The sequence below is a fragment of the Lotus japonicus genome, chromosome 1 (assembly GCF_012489685.1).
Source record: "Lotus japonicus ecotype B-129 chromosome 1, LjGifu_v1.2".
Taxonomy (NCBI): domain Eukaryota; kingdom Viridiplantae; phylum Streptophyta; class Magnoliopsida; order Fabales; family Fabaceae; genus Lotus; species Lotus japonicus.
Window position 1 is genome coordinate 131449427 of NC_080041.1, and position 22263 is coordinate 131471689.

General features: G+C 38.9%; 3 protein-coding genes across 3 annotated transcripts; 1 reads left to right on the forward strand and 2 right to left on the reverse strand.

Annotated features, from left to right (window-relative positions):
* Positions 1–146: 146 nt before the first annotated feature.
* LOC130730843 (uncharacterized) lies at positions 147–11246 on the forward strand. Its single transcript, XM_057582975.1, has 15 exons — positions 147–305; positions 392–563; positions 657–730; positions 810–945; positions 1073–1161; positions 1244–1400; positions 1518–1720; positions 6703–6872; positions 6972–7067; positions 7820–7941; positions 8741–8842; positions 9739–9848; positions 9973–10060; positions 10427–10617; positions 10820–11246. The coding sequence occupies exons 2-15, from the start codon at positions 453–455 to the stop codon at positions 11034–11036; spliced, it is 1866 nt and encodes a 621-aa protein (XP_057438958.1). The 5' UTR covers positions 147–305; positions 392–452; the 3' UTR covers positions 11037–11246.
* Positions 11247–12260: 1014 nt separating this feature from the next.
* On the reverse strand, positions 12261–14449 carry LOC130730844 (pentatricopeptide repeat-containing protein At5g06540). Its single transcript, XM_057582977.1, has one exon. The coding sequence runs from the start codon at positions 14258–14260 to the stop codon at positions 12398–12400; it is 1863 nt and encodes a 620-aa protein (XP_057438960.1). The 5' UTR covers positions 14261–14449; the 3' UTR covers positions 12261–12397.
* A 724-nt stretch (positions 14450–15173) lies between these two features.
* Positions 15174–18155, reverse strand: LOC130730845 (arginine-specific demethylase JMJ22). The gene is made up of 2 exons (XM_057582978.1): positions 16735–18155; positions 15174–15596 (listed from the first exon to the last, which is right to left on the reverse strand). Exons 1-2 carry the CDS (start codon positions 18069–18071, stop codon positions 15356–15358), a joined length of 1578 nt encoding a protein of 525 aa, XP_057438961.1. The 5' UTR covers positions 18072–18155; the 3' UTR covers positions 15174–15355.
* Positions 18156–22263: the final 4108 nt, after the last annotated feature.

A 22263-nucleotide genomic window follows, 5' to 3' on the forward strand; every position in this document is an offset into this window, starting at 1 on the left:
GTGAAAGCCCAGCCCAAGTCTTCCTTACCCAGACCAGCCCAATACAATTTTAAAAGGCGTGAACGGTCACGATCGCCGTCACTGACGGCGGCAGAAACAGGAGGGAAATCAAAATTTATTTAAAAATGTAAAAAATAACGCTCGCATTTCCAAAATTTCAATCAATTCATTTTTCACTCGGTCCCGCTCACTCACTCGGCCCATTCACTCCCTCTCTCTGGTGAAAATACCGATACGACGCCGCTGCGCTCAGTCGCTCACCACCGTTGAATCTCATCATCCTAGGGCACTTTGGATTCTCGAAGGTAGTTCCCAGATTCACCTCTCAATTCCATTTCTTCTTTTCCATTTCCCTTCCGCTCATAATCAATCTTGTTTCTTGGCTCTGTAGGTCAATATCGCCGACGCGTCTTGATCGGTGACGCGCTGGCGGTGGTGCTCCGATACGTGACATGGCGAAAGTAGCCACGGCAAGTTCCGTCCCTCCGAGCTCTCATCGAATCAGTGCAGGACCTTTGAAAAGTGGATCCATGGTTAAAAGAAAGACGCCATCGGAACTTAGGGTAAGCACTCTTTCAACGCACTTTTCCAATCCAAATTCACAATATTCATATAATTTTGGTGGAGAAGTTCTGATGTCTATGGATGCTTAACAGGGAGAGCAGTTGAAGCGGGCAAGTGCTGTGGACCTTACTGATGAATCTCCATCCTCTCTTGCTGGTTCTTCAAAGTAAGCCTCTTACTCGCCGCCGCCGTTAAATCGAATTATTTCTTAATTTGCTAAGGACTTGTTTGGTTTATGTTTGCAGTGCTGCTGAGGTTGGTAATGGATTTAGAAAACCGGGATCGTTTAAGCCTCCTCGATACACCGAGACGCGACTCGATGAAGTGTTTACTGCTAAAAAGTCAAGGTTTAGAGTTGTATCTGTCAAGGAAAATGCAAAGGTTGTGATTGTGTTTTCCTAACTCCTGACTAATTTTTAGTTTATTCTGTGTTCATATTCATGGAGTAATTGATTTCGGGTTGTTAATGTTGTTGAGATTGAACTAAGTAACTTGTTGCTGTGTTCAGGAAAATCAAACTATGGAGAAAACTAGTACTCTGAAAAATATGTCTCTTTTTTCTACTTTAGAGGCTAAGAGACCGCAAGGGGCTTCATGGTTTGTCTCGTAACTTATATATTTGATTGATATCGCAGCTAAGGTTTCCCTTATGCTGATTCTGTTCCTAATTTGTTTTCAGCTTGGAGAGCTCTGGCACTTCCACTGAGGCCAGGATAGATGGTCCATTGCAAGCTTGTCAAACTAATGAAAAGTGCGGCCAAGGGAAGTTTCTTAGTGTTTCTGAGCTTTCACAAGCTGCTGATAAATCTTCTGGCTTGGCAGCATCTATTGACATGGTATACAATGGAAACTTCAGACCTTCTCTTATCTGTTTACCTGCATTTCAATCTGTGTAGGCTGTACCATAAATATGTTATTATATTATTACTCAAAAAGTCAAAAATGTTTTCCAGGGCAAAGCACTTAGAGGACTAGCTGCATTTGAACCACAGGTTGATAATGGCTTAGCTGACGATTCATCTGAAAGACATGGAGAATTGAAATCAAGCATCAACGGAAGTTTCTTCTCTGAATGTCATGTACCCGGCCAGAAGGCTCCTCTGGATCTTACTCTAAAAACCAGTATGCGAATAGTTTCTTCCTCTTCAGTAAATTGGTGAGTGCATAGGATTGACTAATATCTTGGCATCAAATTTGGTTGGAATAGGTTTACCTGGAGTGACTTAATAAGCATACACTAAAATTCACAGTTCATATTTAAAGGGAGGTATTTCTAGGTTTCATTAATTCCCCTATAGTTTATAAAGGATAATTGTGCTCAATGCTGATATAGAGTCTGATAAAGTCCTTACTTAATGTTGTTACCCCAAGTCAACTGGAGTTCTGTTAATATTAGACCATCCACAATGGTTAAACAAAAAATGTTTTGTTTAACCCTTTTCTACCCCACTTTTTCTCTTCCCAACACTCCACATCATCTTCTCTCTCCAATTCAACAAACTTTCAACAATTACCCACTCCAATGGTTTTGTTTAACTCTCAACACCCTACCCCACCACTCACCACTCACCCTACCCCACCACTTTTTTATTTCACATTTTTATTTAATTTTATATTTTTGTTTTTATAATTACATAAAATTACAATTATCGATTTAAATTAAATTAAAACAATAAACACTTAACGATTTTATTTTTTTTAAATATAGACTTTTTTTTTAAAATATAGACTATAATTTTTTTTTTCTTAACTTAAAACGCAAGACAACAAACTAAGCATACAAGAATTTATTTTATTTTCTTAAAATAAAATGCAAGACAACAAACTAAGCACACAATATCTTAAAATGCAAGACAAGGAAAAACTAAGCACACAACACACAAATAACGTAAATAGTACGATACAAATCATCTTCAATCCTGAGACATTCCAAACTTTGCCCAGATGTGCTTCACTAGATCTGCTTGCAGTTCATGATGAACATTTGAATCACGCAACTCGGATCTAGCACGCACATGATTTGCAAAAGCGGGTAAAACCTCGGTCGAGTATGGTTGCTGTGTACTAGATCCACCTTCCCCAGATTGCTCAAAATCGGTCCAACGTTGAGCATATGTATCTCGTTCATCCTCGACAATCATATTATGTAATATGATGCATGACCTCATAATGATACTCAAGTCATCTATGTCCCACAAGCGAGCTGGTTCACGGATGATTTGAAAACGAGCTTGAAGAACTCCAAATGCACGTTCGATGTCCTTCCGACATCCCTCCTGAACTTTTGCAAATAACTTATCGGGTTCACTTTGAGGAAGTCTAATCGTTTTGATGAAAGTTGGATAAGAAGGATAGATACCATCGGCTAGATAGTATGCCATATTATAGGGACGTTGATTCACAACGAAATTCACAGCTGGAGTCTTTCCCTGTTCCACGTCATCAAACACTGGTGACCGATCTAGAACGTTTATGTCGTTCAACGTTCCAGGACATCCAAAAAAGGCATGCCAGATCCATAGGTCATAAGTTGCAACTGCTTCAAGAATAACTGTTGTGGTTCCCTTATCCCCTCTAGTAAATTGACCTTCCCATGCTTTAGGACAATTTTTCCACTCCCAGTGCATGCAGTCAATACTCCCGATCATGCCTGGGAACCCCCGCATGTCATTAGCATGTAATATCCTTTGCAGGTCTTCTTGGGTTGGTGCTCTCAGGTACTGTTGCTCATACAATCGTATGATTCCTTTACAGAATCTACGTAAACACTCCAATGCTGTAGTACCTCCAATTTTGATGTACTCATCGACCGCATCTGCTGCCACACCATATGCTAACATTCGCATTGCTGTGGTACATTTTGCTAAGGGTGATATACCTTGTTTATTGGCTGCATCAACGCGTTGGGTGAAGTAGTTATCACTACTTGAAAGGTCATCAACGATTCGAAGGAAAAGATGCTTTTGCATCCGGTACCGACGACGAAACATTGCATCGTCATATGTAGGCTCATTGGCAAAGTAGTCGCCAATTAGCATCTGGTTTGCCGCTGTATGATCTCTACCGAGATATTTTCTACTACGAGGTGCAGCATCTTCTCGAATTTTTCTTCGACGCTCTCTAAATCGGTTGAGTACATAAGCTTCTTCAATTTGACTATTTTGAATGTATGCTGCAAGATCAAAAGGACACTCAGATGGATCCATTTTTTGTGAAATTTGAAGTAGATTGGAAGAGATTTGGGATATTGATACATCAATGGAGCTATGAGTCCATATAAGTAGGTACATTGAATGGTGGTTGAGTGCCGGATTTGAAATAAGTTATCAACCAGAGTTAATTATCGGAAAAGGACAAGATTCGAATTGAGTGGCACATATTCAAACACAGTTACCCGAGAATCATAAAAGCCAAACACTACTGACCTAACACCACGGGCAAATTATTAAAGCAAACACTACAGACTTGACACCACTGGTGGATTTGAAATAAGTTATCAACCAGAGTTAATTATCGGAAAAGGACAAGATTCGAATTGAGTGGCACATATTCAAACACAGTTACCCGAGAATCATAAAAGCCAAACACTACTGACCTAACACCACGGGCAAATTATTAAAGCAAACACTACAGACTTGACACCACTGGTGGATTTGAAATAAGTTATCAACCAGAGTTAATTATCGGAAAAGGACAAGATTCGAATTGAGTGGCACATATTCAAACACAGTTACCCATACATTAAAGCAAACATTACATAGCTGTCACCACTTGAAAATTATTAAAGCAAACATTAAAGCAAACATTAAAGCAAACACTACAGACTTCACACCACTGACAAGTTTGACCGATTACAGACAAAGACTCGCTTGAAATTAATTTCCAAATAGCTCTTTGGACAACTGCTCTAACAACTCTTTCTTACGGTCACTGAGATGCTCTTCCGAAGTTAGCTTTAGATACATACTAACTTTCTTAGCATTAGTCTTCTCTTTCATCGCATTAGTCTTCTCTTTCATCAATTCGTTAGTCTCTGCTTGCACCAATGCTATCTTTTCCAATTTTTCAAGCTCTTTCTCCTTGAAATGGATATAAGAATCCCACTCTTTGTCCACCACCTCGTCAGCATCTTCTCTAATTTTCTTTTTACTCTTTTTTTTAGCTGCCTCCCTACCCATTGGACGAGGAATTGATCCTATAGAGTTTGAGCCACTTGCATCACTGTCGTGTGATCTCTTAGATCCACTACTTCTCGAGCCACTATTTCCTCCTACCTGACTACAAAAACGTGGTTGATCACGGAGAACGCGCCATTCTTCCATCAAAGTAAATTGACCAATCTTCCCACTTGCGTATAATTCCTGCGCTCTTGCGATAACATCATCCTCCGACCAACCGCTTCGATGCTCACGCTTAGCGCTATCATAAGCGCCAATCCATTTACCCAGTCTTGTGTTCATATAATTCCAACGGTTTCGGCAGGCAACCCAATCGCGCGGAGGATCGAATGAGCAATGCTCATTACAATACTCAGCGATATCTCTCCAAAATGTTTCTCCTTTCTGGTTTCTTCCGACAACACTGTTTGTTCCGCAATTAATCCACCCACTAATTAGCACTAGATTTTGTGGAGTGTTCCATGCGGGTAAATGGGCTTTTTTGCTCTTAGGAGTGATTTCATTGACTTCATTATCAGCTGACCCGCCACCAAGATTGACTTGTGTTGAAAATTCCGGAAATTCCGCTACATCAACACTCGGAACATTTTCAGGAACCACTGGCATATAACCACTAGACTGAGGTGTTTGAGATGAATATCTCACAGATCCATAAGATGGATGAGAGTTTGGAACAATTGATGACTGGTTAAAATTTTGTATGTTTTGAGGAGGTTGGTACGAATATTGATTCGGATCTGGATAATAGTTTGGATTTCGAGGACGTTGGTTGGAGAATTGATGGGGGACTTGATAATAGTTTGGATTTTGAGGACGTTGGTTGAACAATTGATGTGGGACTTGATAATTGGTGGGATTTTGAGGATGTTGGTAAGAAATTTGATTTGGATCTTCATAGTTGTTGTGGTTTTGGTTGTAAAATGGGTTGTTTGAAGAATTCTGGGTGTTGAAATGGGGATTGTTGGGATCCATTTCAATACAAATGCTAATAGATAGATAAATAAGATGGTGAGAGAGATAATAAGAGAGTGAAAAAACTTGGTTTTTTTTTCTGTGTCCAAATCAAACGAACCAAGTCTCTATTTATAGAGAAAAAAAAATCATGAATTTTGGTATAATTTTTTTTTTCAGAAAATATTTTTTTTTATGAAATAATTGAGTTCAAAAGATAAGGAAAAACGAAATCCGGACGGACCAACCAGAAGCAGCCACGTGGCAGGGCATGAAAATTTTTCTCTCTCTCCCCTGCAGACAAGGCGCGTCACGCGCCTTGTCTGGGCGTGCAGGCCACGCGCCTGCGGTGGCCACTGGCCTTGCGCCACGTGGCACACCGCAGGCTCCTTTTTTTTGTTGAAAATCTTCAACATTTTCTCCCTCTCTCTCCTCTTTCAACCAACTTCAACAAACCATTAAACCTATTAAACACAATTCAACACAATTCAACAACACTTTCAACCATCCATTGTGGATGGTCTTAGATAGCTTTGCTGGCAGCCAAAACATAGTAAAAATGACAGTTAGGTTGTGATCCTTTTGTTTTTGGCACATCCACATCTTTGGATTAATATCCTCTAATGTGACATGACAATGTCAAGTGGAACATTGTGTATATCTCTCTTCATAAATATTGAAAGAGTCTTACCCGTTTAATACATATGAAGAGGGTGATAGACACAAAACACCAAAATGAGAGAATATGAGAGAGATTTCACATGAGAGGATCCTGATCCCCACATCTGTATTTGTGAATACAAAAGCTATAATGCTGGGCATGATATTCTAGATGCTGATAAGAAAAATGTTGGTATTTGATGTGATATGAATATAAACGCACTATTCATGCATAGTGTCTGGTATAACAAGTATTTTTCCCCCTACTTGCTCTAGTGTCGACTATCCCTGTTATCCATTTCTGTCTTTTAATGAAAGCTATTTCTATTTTAAAAATTCACAATATAAGGTCAGTTATGCGTGGTACCATGTCTCAACCAGCCTTCCAGCAATGTCCTATTAAAAGTCCAAACACGAGAGGTTCCCAGGGCTTCAAAGTTTTGCATTCATGGTTGTATCCCCAATCTGTTCTGCCACCTTCGCTGATATCAGTGTTGAGCTCATCAACTGCAGATGCAGGTTATCAAGTAGCTTTCAACTTACCCCATTTCAGTTTCTTCTTTGTCCTCTACCTTTCTCTATTTTCCTTAAGTTCCATATTTCCTTTTTATGCAATAGAATTGGAGTTCTTAAAAAAACGACAAGTAGCTTGGGAAGAATCCTTTCGAGACCTCTATTACATGCTCCGGAAGAACATCTGCGGCCTCTTTTATGGTAATGATACTTGACCCTCTTTTTTGTTGAATATAGTTGAACTGATTATAGAAATTTGTTTATACCATTCCTTTTTATGTTGCCTCTTTTGTGATATTAAGTTTTTCTGTGTAATGTAAATGTTGAGATCCCACACTGACTAGAGATAAGACCAACATAAAGCTTATAAAGACTTTGACAATCCTCACCTAATGAGCTAGCTTTTCGGATATAGTTATGCTCCCAAATTTCTGAGATGGTACTAGAGCCTATCATAGATCAGATATTAGACCACCCACTGCTGTCTAAAAATTAACCTGGATTCACGACATTCCTAGTGCAATTTAACTGGTCCTAAACTTCCTCAATGCAATCAATCTAGCCCTATACAAGAAAAAAATCCTTTAATTTCAACACTCTAAATGTCCAGTCCTAGGTGTGGGGGGGGGGGGGGGTTCTCGACTCTTGAGATCTCACATTGACTAGAGATAATGTCAACATAGAGCTTATAAAGGCTTTGGAAATCCTTACCTTACAAGCTAGCTTTTGGGAATTCTAAGTGGGGATTTGTCTTGATGAAAACAAACTTGTTTCTTTTATTGACGTAGATTCCTGTGTTACTATTAATTCCGACTTCGTTTTGCCACTGTAGGAAGTAGGATTTAGAAACCTTCCAATTACTTGTTGCTTTATTTTGCACGATTACATTTATTTATTTATACAGGAATATTGTATGGGATTTGATGTTGATTTTCCCCCCTTCTGTTTTCCAGTTTGCACTTCACAGTTTGTGGTGATGTTCACGGGTGGTGACAGCACAGGGAGATCCAAATGCTCATGCAATGCTTATATCTCTCAATCAACCATAGGTTTGAGATCATTGCTAAAAGAGCATGTAAGCTGTACTTGTATAACATATTGTGATCTGTGCAGTTTATCTATAAATTACTAATCAATCATATGTAAAAATGGGGTGGGGGAGGCAGTTCCTTTTTGTAATGTTTTCCCAAGGTTAGAGTACATTTCATCGATGATATTTCTTGGAAAATCAGTTAAAGTGTTGTATTTTTTTTTTTTTGATAGGCAAATGTTAGTTGTTAGTTGTTAATTGTTAGTAAATTAGTTCCTTCGCCAGGATTTGAACCCTGACCCTTCACCCTGCAAGTCCCTTCATTTCCCTTAGCTCACCAAGTGAGCTACCCTTCCCCCCCAGTTAAAGTGTTGTATGTTAAGGTATATTACGTGTTTTCTCTAATTTTTTGCCAATGTAGTTGTCTTATCCTAGCTACCTGCAATTCAAATTGAGTGCATTTATCTAATAGATCCTGGCAAGGAACATAACAACTCAACAAGGGATGTACTTTTCTGGAATTTATTCTATGATCCAACTACTCGCAGTTTTACCTTCACAAAGTGTAGTTTTAACAAATGGCTAGCATTATGGTTCTGTTGTATTGGGCCTTAGAGCCTTTGCGACCAATAAGGTATCACCTCATAGGCTAGCCAATAAAGATTGTGCAGTTTACTTAGTATTAGTAATTACTTATTGTTTATCTGGGTTTTATTAGTAATTACTTATGGTTTATCAAGGTTTTATTTTCTTTTTTAAATTATCACACTGGAGTTTTTTCATTAATATTTACTTTTGGTGATGATTTATGAACATATTTTTGGTTGTATCCCCTCTTGAACAGGATCTTTGTTTCTCTATGCCTCTCTGCCATTCGAAAGTGGAACAAGCTGCTACTGAGGATCTAGTTGAGCTGTCAGAGATAGAGAAGCAAAATTTAGGACAGGTTTGTATAAATTATCTTCCATAATCATATATATTGCCAGGGTTGTCTTTTCAATCTTGGTCAGTGATCTTCGTTAGCAATTCCCTTACCTATTCTGCTTTTCTCTTTGTGATTCTACTGATGAATATGTACTAATTAGTTAATATGAAAACCACACTTCCTTTTTGGCTCCCTGTTAGTCTTAACTGTACTTTTGGGGGTTTAAATTAATCTACTTATAAAATGTCTTTTGACATAATCTTCTAATTATATCATTATATATTGTTGCATCATTAAAAAGAGTTTGACCTGTCAGTCTATCTTAATAATGATTATGTGACAACACCAGTGTTATCAAATATCCGCCATGGCGGTTTCTCATGGTGGTTTTTTGGCTTTCCGCCATGGCCGATATCCCGCTATAGTAAGGTCCAGTAAGGTTTGATCTGCCATGGATATATTACAGGCAGCCTTTCCTTGCATTTGTAAGAGGTTGGTTCCTTCATCACATGATTAGATATCAATGTAAAGTTTTTATAGCAAGCTACTATATTAAACTCATCTAGTTGAAGGGTGAAATTTCATTGATAAAAAAGCATTTCAAATACGCGTGTGCTGCACAAAATATGACATGATAGTGATACCGCCACTGCTTCCTTGAATAATATGATAACTTATAATACATAAGACTATAGTGTACATTTATTTTACAAGTATGATTAATAAACTCAATTAGTTGATAGATGAAATTTCATTGCGAAAGGCATGCAAAAGTTTTTCAAACCAGTTACTCTCCAGTGGATCGTGCTTGTTCTCATGTTAACAACTGTAAGTCTGTATCAATTAACTCCAAAACTGTATTTTAAGTTATATTTATATATATTTTTGGTTTGGTGCTTTCTTTTGAAATAATGCAGACCCGGCGGATAAGGTCATTCTCTGACATTGACAATAGCCCGCAATCTTTGTTGGTTTTCAGCGGCAACAACAATGTACATGGTTTATATGACTTTTTACTAAATTACAGGTGACTAACTAATGGTTAACTTTCTTTGAAGCTTCCAGTCCAACTAACATACTATTGACTTGTTTGATGTTTACTCTTATTATTAATCTTGTTGCTTACCAACTTTACTGCCTGTACTTTGCAGAACTCTCTTGACCTCTCTGTCTGGTGTTGACGTACCTGTCTTGTGCTCTCCTGTGCCGTTTCAGAATTCGGCTCTGTCTTCTCCTGATGTATGTCAATAAGTTCTTGACTTAATTTCCATTCCTTTTATTCTTCCCATGCTGTTTTCCTGCAATTTTTCAATATAAGTAAAATATTAAATTACTATCATACCAATCCTTTTACATAGGTTACTTGAGTCAGAACTTATAGTGTTTCTTATTCTTTAAATTTCAAATATTGTTGTTAGCAGTTGCTTAATTTTTCATTCTGTGTATGGATCTAGATTTGATGCATCATTTAGAAAGCCATCTAGATGAGTCAATTGTTTGGATGTCAAAGTTTCTTTCTGTACCATTTGTTTAAAAGCTACAATAATTATTTTTATTTTACTAGCTACTTAATAATACTTTTTGGAATCCATATTCTTCTCTCAGATTAAATGCATGGAGACAAGGAGAGCTGAACATTTTGGTGCTTCTTATAATGAATCTATTGGGAAAGATGGCGAGTCTGCACCAGATGGCCTTTGCTATAGCATTGAAATTAAGGATGCACTTCTTCCACCTTGGATTATTTGTGGTATGTGTGCATTGATTGGCTCTGAAGGGAGAAGCTTTGAAGCAAGGTATGAGTAGAATTTGGTTTGTGATACTTGTTAAATTGTTGAAGTTAAATTGTTTGGATAGAATTTGGTAGGTGTAATCTCAACGAGAATTTATGTAGAGATGTTATGGATTTCTGCTGAAACACCTTCCAATTAAATCTATTTGCACCAGACCTAGTTATTTGAAGCCTAAACGATGTTTGGTTTGTTTTGTGATGTCCAGTTTTGTGGCGGAACCTAGCTCAATTGGCTTGAATGTAGCGTTAAAACCAACTTGTGAGAAGTCAGAATCTAAGGCTGCTGGCAGTAAAAGCTTGGAAGACTGCAGTGATACCTTTGGCATTCCAGAAGCGGTAGTCACGTCTAGCATGTGGTCATGTTCAGTTAAAAGCTTAAAGTACTGCAATGCTTCTTATACAGCATCCCTGTCCCCTGTATAATCATATCAAGCCAGAGGGAACTTTTTTTTTTCTCAAATTGTTGCTTCCCATAACCCTCCAGAAAATGAAAAACAGGAGGATTTTGTATTTGTGAATCCAAAACTGGAGGAATGTGTTACCAACCAACTTTTATTTGTAAAATCTGTTCCAGTTGTGAGTTCTAGCAACTGGAGCAATTTAAATACTTCATTCAGGTTTACAAAGTTGGAACACCAATTGTGTGGAACTAATCAATTCAAACCACTGGGCTTTTTTGGTGTGTAATTGCCATTTTCGTTACCAGATATACTTTCTTGCTTGAGCAGTACTTGACATCTTTTTATAAATGAAATTCAAAGTTTCAACCTGAAGAACAGTATAACCAAATTCTTAACTCTGAAGTTCTATTATTGGGAGGATTAGACGCGAGCCATGCAGAGGGACAACATGGATTGCTTCAAGTCTAATAAAAAAATATTTCAATGGAACTTTTGTTATTATTCACTTTTGTAATGAGCACCAGTTTAAAACTGTTGTAAATTTGCACCAATGCATTTGACCGGCTACATCAGGTAAAGCGAAGGACGTTGGCAGTAAGTGATGCTCTGTTCCGTTTTGAGAACTGAAACACAACTGCATGTCCTTCTTTCGCTGTGAATGGGAAATAAGAGAATCTTTGAAAGGAGGAGAAGCAGATCTGGGTTTGGATAGAGCTCAATTTGCTACCAACGAAGAGGGGAGAGACCCATCACCGTTTTCCATTTGAGCCTGGAATTGGTATGAAAATACAAATTTCTGGTGAAGGAGAGATCCAAGTTCCCATGTCTCTTTTGTATTCCAAAACACACTCAGATGTGTTGTTGATTTGAGCCTAGAGAGGAAGAGGGTTTCTGGTGAAATTGGTTTCTCTAGCATCCAATAGGAGAAGCAGATCTAAATTTGTACCGTACTCGAACTGCTGGTCTCCTTCATAGCCTCGCCATCGCCTCGCCGCCGTCACTCTGGACGAAATCGGTCTTGCCCTCCGTCGACCTTCAGCTCGGTCGCCGTTGTTGCTCTAACCGGTGGACTACCCTCTGGCCTCTGCATCTCTGTCAAACCCAACCATGTCTTTTTTTGTAAATTTATCTTATTATCTACATTAACTCATAAAATAAAAAACATTAATTTGTAAATTTATTTATATTAATTCATAAAATAAAAACATTAAATTATTTGAGTAACCTATGCATCAGGTCAAAAGTATTGGTGCAATTTTACACCACTATTAAAGTGGTGCACATTGAAGAACTAGTTTCAGATAACTTAAAACTTGGCTAGGGTATCTGCAATTTGTCATGCAAAATCCTAAACTCTAAATTCTACAAAATTACAGAGCTCTTTTACCAGTAATCCATACAAGAACACCAGCCATCTTTAAAATGATGGAACCGGTTTCTATCTCTCACAATCAACTCTACTTTGAAAACCTTTGAAATCAGTTTCGTGGCTATGTGACAATCTTCACAAACACGCAAGTTTTTCACAATCCGAATTGGTCCAGGAGCTTTAATCTTCATAATTCCATATGCAATGGCCAGCTTCTCACTATGCCTGTGAAGTGCATCTTCCTTTTCCTCTTCATCTATATCAAACAATGCCTCTGCTGTATTTCCAATGTACCCTGCTAATTTTATCTTCTGGAGTATATCTTCCCACATTCTTTCTATCTTTTCTATTTCTGGGTGTGTTTTATCTCCAATAGTAAATTCATGAACTTTTCCATCTATCTCAACAAGACTATATCCAGGAGACTTTCTAACTCCTTTTTCCTTCATCATTTGTCTCATGACAGTAACATCTTTCCAGTTGTTTGTGCGAGCATATATATTTGAGAGCAGCACATAATAACCACTGTGTTCTGGTTTCATCTGGATCAAAATCTTTCCCACTCTTTCCCCAACCTCTACATTTCTGTGAATCCTGCAAGCTCCTAACAGCGCTCCCCATATTGGAGCATTTGGTTCCACAGGCATTTCAAGAATGAATTTCTCTGCCTCCGCCAACTTCCCCGCCCGGCCAAGAAGGTCAACCATACATCCATAGTGCTCCAATCTTGGCACCACCCCATGGTCTCGTTTCATGCCCTCGAATATATCCAAACCCCTTTCTACCAGCCCTCCATGGCTGCAAGCTTTCAACACTGCAGTAAATGTAATGTCTCTAGGAACTATCCCCTTATTCACCATGTCTGAAAAATACTGAAGTGCTTTCTCTGCATAACCATGGCTGGCTAGTCCATCAATCAAAGCTGTCCAACAAAGCACATCCTTTTCTTCCAGTTCCTCAAAAACCTGAATAGCTTTCTCAACATTCCCACATCTTGCATACATGTCAACAAGAGCTGTCCCAAGAATCACATTCAAAGTCAAGTTATTTCTCATCACATACTCATGAGCTTTCTCCCCAATCGCAAGAGCACCTAAATGAGCACAAGAAGATATCACACCCACCATGACAGTCTCATTAGCCACCACCCCTTCTGCCTGAAGAGTCCGAAACAGCTCAACGGCTTTATCAAAACGATTGTTCCTCGCATAACCGCTGATCATGGTACTCCAAGTCACCAAACTCTTCTCCGGCATTCTCTCAAACAGTTCACGTGCAGACTCAACATCACCACATTTGTGATAGCCCTGAATCATACTAGTCCAGGAAAAAACATCAAACCGACCCATCCTCCGAAAAATGCAACTTGCAGCCTTCATATCCCCAACAGCAGCATACATATGAAGAAGAGAGTGCTTGACATAACAATCTTGTTCAAACCCATGTTTAATCACTTGACCATGTGCTTGCATGCCCATTGCTGCAGACTCAAGGTGAGCACACGCCTTAACCAGAAAAGGGTGGGTGATGTTATCAGGCAAGAGACCAGCACGTTGCAACTGCATGTAGTAGTGAATGGAATTCACTGGTTTTTCACTGGTGGAACATCCACGAATCATGGCGTTGTAGATGAAGAGGTTGGGGTTGTGAATTTGGGAAAAGACCCTGATTGCATAACCCAGCAAGTTGATTGAGTCTATGCATACAGCAATGATGCGACTGGCAGAGAACACGTCGAAGAAGACATGGGTTCTTAGCATATGGCCATGGATGATCTTGAGGTCGAAAATGTTGGAGCATTGCTCCAGTAGGACTAGCTTGGGATTCTTCAGGCTTAGAGTTTTCAGAACCAAGTTACTAGAAACACTGCCACTCATTTTCAAAGAATCATGATTCAGCACAAAAAAACATCACTGAATGTTAATGGAACAAGATTGCAAGAATGTTTGGAGCTTTTGTTCTCCCCTGTTTTCCTTTGTCGCATGTTCTGCTTACATTGTTGTTTCTGTTGTCGCCTTAAGTAGGGGTAGAAGTATGTCAGACTGCAGTTTGTCAGGGCCGCGGCTTGACCCATCAAATGTTTGGTTGGATTAGTTTATTAAAATTGCCAGACGACTTAGGCTTTTTAAAAAGTCTAAAATAAGTAAAAATGTTCGGGATTAGGCTATAAATAAACATGTTTGACCTTATAGGCCGACCTGTTTAAATAATAATATTTTTATTGATTAAAAGTATAAATAAATGTGAATGCAAGGATATATAAATTTAAGAAGACATTTTCTGTCAATTAGACTTTTAAACAGGCTAGTAGGTCAGGTCATGTTGTCTAAGGTCAGACCAAACCTTAAAATATGACCTATAACAGACCTGGCTTGGGCTTCGCAATGCCTGTCCTAGGTGACCTATTTCCACCAGTCAAGAGCTCTCTGTGACTAGATTACTTGGTTGGATGTTATAGTCAGTTTGTTAATTGGTGTGTTACTGATGGGTGTCATAGACTGCTTGGTGTGTTACTGATGGATATGTATCAGGCCAGAATTGAATGCAACATTAACTTTGAAGGTTGAATGCGAAAGGAAAATCTTGAGGCAGGAAGAATTAGAGAACCAAGAGCTTTGTTGAAGGATTGAAGGATAAGAAAGCATGTGGACTTTAACCAGGGAAAGGCAAGTTGAGTTCCTAATGATCAAGTAGTTTGCTTTCTTCATCACATTTCTACAGACATCCTCATCAAGTATTATATTTTCAGTGGGAGTTTATAATTTTGTAGTTTTGATAATCAACAGCAGGTAGACAAAATTGGAAAAGTACAATCAATAAAAAACCAATCAAAATAATGGTCATGATTTTGACAGCACCTTAAAAAAATAGGAACAGTACAATCAATAAAAAACTAATCAAAATGTCAAAATTGATTTCTATCATCTATCTGAAATGTTCATCAGCAACATCAGTTGTCACTAAATATTTCTCTAGAAAGAGAACTTGAAAGCTCCCATGCTGGGATCGGTAACAGAATCCCAGTAGGAAAGCTTCTTCTGTTGGATCTTTTTCTCATGTTCTTTTTGGGTCAGTTCATCAATTTCTCCAGGAAAAGAAGCCTCAATAGCATTCTTGAACTTATCATACAAATTCACTCGATCCCTTGTTCCAGATACCAGTGTGCAAGCATTTGGCCTTTTAAGAAAATCCAAGACATTTAACAAATTTCTCCTGCGACAAATGACCACAAATATTTGAATTAGATCATTGAATGCGCATCCAAAGCCAAAAGAAATATCAGTAAATTATCAGGAAGTTAGTACTGATAAATCAAGATCGTTTCATGAGTTTCAATAAGTATTCAGGTTATCAAGACAAGTACAAGCATAGTGTATTACTATTGCTAAAGAGATATCAGAAGACAAGTCAGCTGATCAGATGACATAATATAAACAACAACAAAAGCCTTAGCCAACTAAGTGAGATCAGCTAATTGGACCACAAGACGCCGTTGCGCTCAATCAGATGTCAGAATATATTAAATAAGAAATCTATCTCAGGCATAGCTACAGGAAGAAAAAAAATGAACTTTTCTTCAGGATAACATATGTGATTCCATGGAGAAGCACTCATACTTTGGTAGGTTCAAGCCAGCGACATAGGTGACTTAATCCGGCATATATCAGTGCACTACTGTCTTTAGGCATACACATGACAATTCCTCACCCCTCATAATCCAAATTAAAGGAATTCATACAAGTTGCAACGCTAATACCCCACCTCAATATAAAAGGAGAAGGGATGGATAATGGACCCATGCCATTACAAACCTTCATAACCGCAATGCAAGTCCAAATGGCTAGCCTATAAGGTAATACTCTGTGGTGCCTAATTCTGAGATGTCAATAGATATTGACATCAACAACACTCTGATGAATGTTTCTCACAGACATGCTGCTCTTTCGTCAAAATATTTGCCTCTTACACGATTCTCAGGTTTTGGTTCATGTGATTTCTAATGAATACAACTAGTATTAGGAACTTGATTACTTGCAGCACAAAAAATGACAAGTAAATCCATGATAGTATTCACAAGCCAAACATGTAACAAGCTACAACCACTTGAAAGACCAAGAAATGGAGCTTTTAAATCCTATCATAAACCACCACCAGTCATTTCGAACCCCGAGTAAAATGAGGTTTGAAATAGCTTTACCAAGCTCTCCTCAACAATTAGCGTAATAGATATTAAAGATCAACAGTTAGTTTCAATGAGTTGAAACTCCATTGTCACTTTACATGAACACATATAATTAGTATTTTAGCAAACAAACTTCAGAAACAAACAGGAAGCAATAAAGAAACTCACCTACTAACATAGTTTTGGGTTATGGCTATAGATTCCTCCAGGTTGATCACCAGATGCCACCATCCATTAGGCACAAAGATGACCTCCCCAGCTTTACATATGCACTCAATTGGCCTCTTTTTCCAACTTTTTGTTGCACCATAGAAGTTCATGAACCATTCCATTATCGAAACAGGAGATGCCACCTCTGCACCATCAGGACTAGGATGAACCCCCGGTGGAATCACATCAGGAGGAAACAATATCCACTTCTTGGACCCCTTGATCACTGCATTCCAAGCAGAAGTCGAATTCGGATCGACATGGAAAGATGATCCAGAACCAGCTGGTCCCATGATAATCCACCTGTAGTCAGGTCGATCATTGCCCAAAACACCAAACAAATCCTCCTGAAAATACACCGGAACTTCATATTCAGAACCAAATTTCGGAACTTTCTCAGCAAATTTTGGATCAAACAGATACAATGGCCTTTCTTCCCTAACTTGATCCGAGTACCCAAAATACTCTACAAGCTTCATCTCCACTGGCCCAACCGAAAACTTAACATCACCACACAAGTCCACCAAATAATCTCTATCCCAATTTTTCAATGCATCCCAATTATCAATACACCCTTCCAACAAAACAGGCTTATTTGGCTCTTCAAACTTCAACACAAACTCCTCAACCGAAATGCCCCTTTTTCGAACTATATTATCCCTCTCCAACCATTCAGGCTTCATTTCAAGATTAGCACAGAGCCAGCTCTGAAAGAGATAATCCGAATAAAAGTCTCTAACTTTAAAACCCCCAAGAGCAGAAACTGAGATATCAAATGAAGGGTAGCAAGCAGCAACATAAGTAGATTTCCAAGACCCATTAAACTGAAACCCACCAAGAAGATTCTCCAACACAAGATTCCTCCAAAGGGGTTCATGATTGGTGAATACATAAAAAGACTTGCTAACAGAAGCCAGAACACCCAAGCTAGTAGCATCCAAAAACCCGAGAATCTCGAGAACAAGCTCATCAGTAAGGGTCCGGAGATTACCTAAGCCGGTGTTCCTGGAGTTGGTGGAGCCTGGGTTGAAGTAGAGATTCCCCAAGGGCTGAACACCGTGGGTGTGTGATGGGGCAGAGCTTTTGATGCTGAAACCTTCTTCCTCTGCATCATCATCATCACCATCTTCTTCTTCTTCTTCTCCGAGGCGTGGTAACTGTTTGGTGATGGGAATGCAGTGTTTGCTAGTGATGGGAACCTTCTTCTTCTTGTTGTTGTTGTTGTTTCTGATGTTTTTCTTTGTCCTTGTGTTGTTGACAATGGACAACAAGTTCCTCATCCTGAAGCTCCGCATGGTGGCTGCTCCAGAGAGTATGCGGCGGAGGTGCCAAAACCCGAAACTCAGACCAGAACGAGTTTTAATAATACATGTATTATGTATTATATCATTCTAAATTCTTATTAGGTTGATTGACAAAAAAACCGAAGGGTTCATTTATCATACACAACTTTTATCTTGTGCAAGGTTATACAACCGTAGAATTACATGCTATAGCAGGTTAAGCAGGTCTTTTACTTTTAAAAATAAATATTGATGTATTTTCATTTAAAAAAAATTACTGATGCATTTTCACACTTGGTTTTGGCCCACCCATCCTCCTCTCAACTCTGCCGGTCATCTGCCATCGCCGCCGTCACCACCACCGCCACCAGATCTTCAGCTCCCTCACCCACCAATCACCACCCATCCTTTTCTCCTTCCCCTAGAACCCAAGAACACCGCCACCGAAAACCCCACACCCAACTACACCACCACCAGCCGTAAACTCATCTACTCCCCTTCCTTTCCCCCAATCCCTCCTCCTCTACTCCCTCTCACCAGATCTAAACCCAAAGAACCCAACCTCAACCGTCGAACAAAAGATGGAAGATGGGAGAGGGGTGACCCTGTGGTGGAGACGCGAACGACGTCAGCCATGGCCCCGATGGTTTCGCGAAGACTGAAACAGTGGAGATGCGGTGCTGCGTGACGACACCTAGGGCAGAGATTATTCGATTTCAGCGGAGTGGTGGCTTCTAGGATCTCGACGGTGGAGGAAGCCATTGGCGGTGAAGAGAGGCTCGGGGTCCAGTGAGATGGTTCATCCGTTATTGGGTCGGTGATGGTGATTGTTGGTTCGAGGGATTCAGGTTTGATGGCTATTCTCCTTCGTCTCCTTTCTCCTTGGTTGTGGTTTTGATTCAGCTGTGGAGGCTGGGCTTGGGATGGTGATTGGCTCTGTTTTTGGTGGTGGATAAGTGGCTGAGTTTATGGGTGGTGGTGGTGCTTTTGGGTGGGTTATTGTCGTGGTGTTGTTGTTGGATTCCAGGGGAAGGAGGAAGAAGGGGGAGAGAAGGAAAAAAGGTGGAGGAAGGGAGGGCTGGTGATTGGCGGGGGGGAGGAGAAGAAGATCTGGCGGCGGCAGTGGTGGCGGCGTGGAGGTTGACGGGAGGACAAGTGGTGGGGAGGGGAGAGGAAATAAACACATAAATGTTTAAATTAAAAATAGATTTTAAATTAAAAATAAAATTTTAAATAGGTTACCTGTAAAGCAACCTATAATAACAGGTAAAACTAGGACTTGTGCAACCTTGCACAAGCAAATTTTTGTGTACAGTAAATGAACCCGGCAAAAAAAATCATAGGTGTTAAGGATAAAATCATTTGTTAAGGATAAAAGTGTTTCATCAATAAAAAAGATCAAAAAAATATAATTTTTATCCACTTCATGACAATACGATAAACCTCATTCATTTAAGTTCTTAGTCACCATAAATAACAATATTTACCAACCAGTGAATGTAAAGGTGAGAGTTCGTTTATATTTTGTAGAAAAACTTATTAGCTAGTGGCCTATTAGCTAGCGACCAATTAGTCAGTTGTCAACTGGCCCCTTCAAGATGTTATTCTATGCTAAATAGATTTTTAAAAGAGTTAGTACTTAGTAGGTTAAATCAAGCCGTTTAAAAAGTTAGGTTAGACCATAAAATTCAGTCTTCAATCTCGAATTTAAATAAAAATCAAGCTTAGACCACATAAAGCCTTACTTAATCTATTTTCACCCTTGTATATACACATGCAAGAGATGATACAAGGGCGCATGCTCTTTGCATCCTTAAAATTGTAAGGGGAATCAAATTGAGTCCCTGAAAATTTTTCGCATTAAATTGGATCCCTAGAATATTCTTTTTAATAAATTCAAGTTATTTTGCTCAATTTTGACCGGTCAACGGTCTAGTGGCAAGCCTAGTCAGCTGAGGATGACCACATTGACTTTTTCACATCAATTTTAGTCTTTGACAAATATTTTAATCAATTTAAGTCCTTGTTCTTCCACCTTGAAAAATATTTGTTGTTGCCTTTGATTTTCTAGGTTTTGGAAGAACAAGGTGAATATGAACATATAGTTTTTTTAGGGTTTTGAATTTCTGGGTTTAAGGATTTGAGTTATGGAGGAAGATGAAGAAGATGGAAGAGGAAGAAGATGAAGGTGGAAGAACAAAGACTAAAATTGATTAAAATATTTTTCAAGGGAATAAATTCATGTGAAAAAGTCTATGTGGTCATACTCAGCTGACTAGTCTTGTCACTGTACCGTTGACCGGTCAAAATTGAGTCAAAGGACTTAATTAGATTAAAAGACAATTTTAGGGACCTAATTTGATGCGAAAATTTTACAAAGCCAGGTTTCATTCCTTTTACAATTTCAAAGACTAAAAGAGTATTTAAGCCTTCTGCATAAGATATAATCTTAGTTAGAATTTGGAGTTGCGATAAATAAAATGTTAGAGACATTTGAACACGTTGTGGAAGCACACAACTTTCGCTAGAAGTATATATGTAATGTAATGCCATATTAGGCTTAATCCTCATATTAGTCTTTGTCTTTGTGTCATCGTCTGAACCAGGTCCCTGATCGGAAAAATTTATGGATTAAATCCCTCTCTTTTAAAAATGCATGGAGCAAGTCCTCGCCGGAGCTCGGAGCTCCGGCGAGTGATAAAATGACATGATGACTGTGTTAATGAAGCTGACGTGGAATTAAAAAAAAAAAATTTACACATAAGGAAAATAAATTAATTTAAAAACCCAAAATTAATTAAAAAAATCTAATCCCGAATTAATTAAAAAAACCCAAAATTAAGCAATTCATTTCCCAAAAAAACTCATAATTTCCCAGAAATTCATCTCCTCCTTCTTCTTCTCAAAAAAGGAAAAACCTAATTTCCTAATTCATCCAGAACCCCCAAATTCATCTCCTCCTCCTTCATCTTCTTAATCTTCTTCTTCACCATCAACATCATCAAAGACCCATGAAAACGACACCACCACCACCTGCAACCCCCACCTTCTACCCCTGAAAACTTGCAACCGACTGCAACTGATTGTCTGTGAGAGAAAAAAGGAAAAAGTGAAAGGAAATGGCGAGTGGTGTTGGTTGGCGACTCCGCAGTGGTGGTGAATCGTCAGATATGGGCAAGGAGCAGCGGAGGTAGCTTATGGGTTCGTTTTCATGGAGGCAGATCGGAGTACTCAGAAAAGCGTCGTCTCTCGTTTCTCTTCCCTTCGCCTTCAGGTACCATCGCACTTCCCTTCTTCTCTCTGCAGATTTCTTGATCAATTTGTGGTTGTGGCACAATTCTTAGGTTTTCCTTTTCATTTCTGGATGAAGACAACTTGTAGTTATGGGTTTCGATTTTCATGTTTGATTTTGCATTAGAGATTGATCATCTGGTAGTGTGTGTGTGTTTGTTTGCATTTATGTGGTTGAATTGTGCTCATTTTTGTGATTTGGATTTTTGGTGTTGAAGGAACATCGAAAAGGCATGAGAACGGAGGGATCGACCTGGGTCCATCACAAGCCGCTGCGGCTTCTGCTGCTGCTCCTCGTCAGCAAGCTTGATGAATGAGGTTCATGGTGGCTGGGGTCCATCACAAGCTTCTGCGGCTTTAGTGGCTGGGTTTGGGTGTGGTGGAGGTTCATAGTGGCTGGGTTTGTTGAAGGTGAAGATGAAAGATTGATTTTTTGGATTTTTGTTGTTGATTCTAGGTTTGTTTTTGGTTTGGGAAATTTAATTATTTGGAGATGGTGATGAGATTGAGATGAAGGACATGGTGAAGATGAAGATGATTTCTATGAAGATGAAGATGATTTTGGAGAATTGATTTTGTTAATTGATTTAGGATTATAATTGTTAATTAATTTTTTTAAATTAAATTAAAATTTATGATGTGTTTTTTTTTAATTTCACATAGGCTTCATTTACACAGTCACCATGCCATTTCATCACTCGCTGGAGCTCGGAGCTCCGGCTAGGACTTGCTCCATACGTTTTTAAAAGAGAGAGATTTAATTCACAAATTTTTCTGGTCAGGGACCTGATTCAGACGGCGACACAAAGACATGGACTAATACGAGGATTATGCCGTCATACTAATACGGAGCTTACAAATTTTAACTTAGAAGTAAATTTTCAAAAACATGATATTCAAATGAAAGGCATCA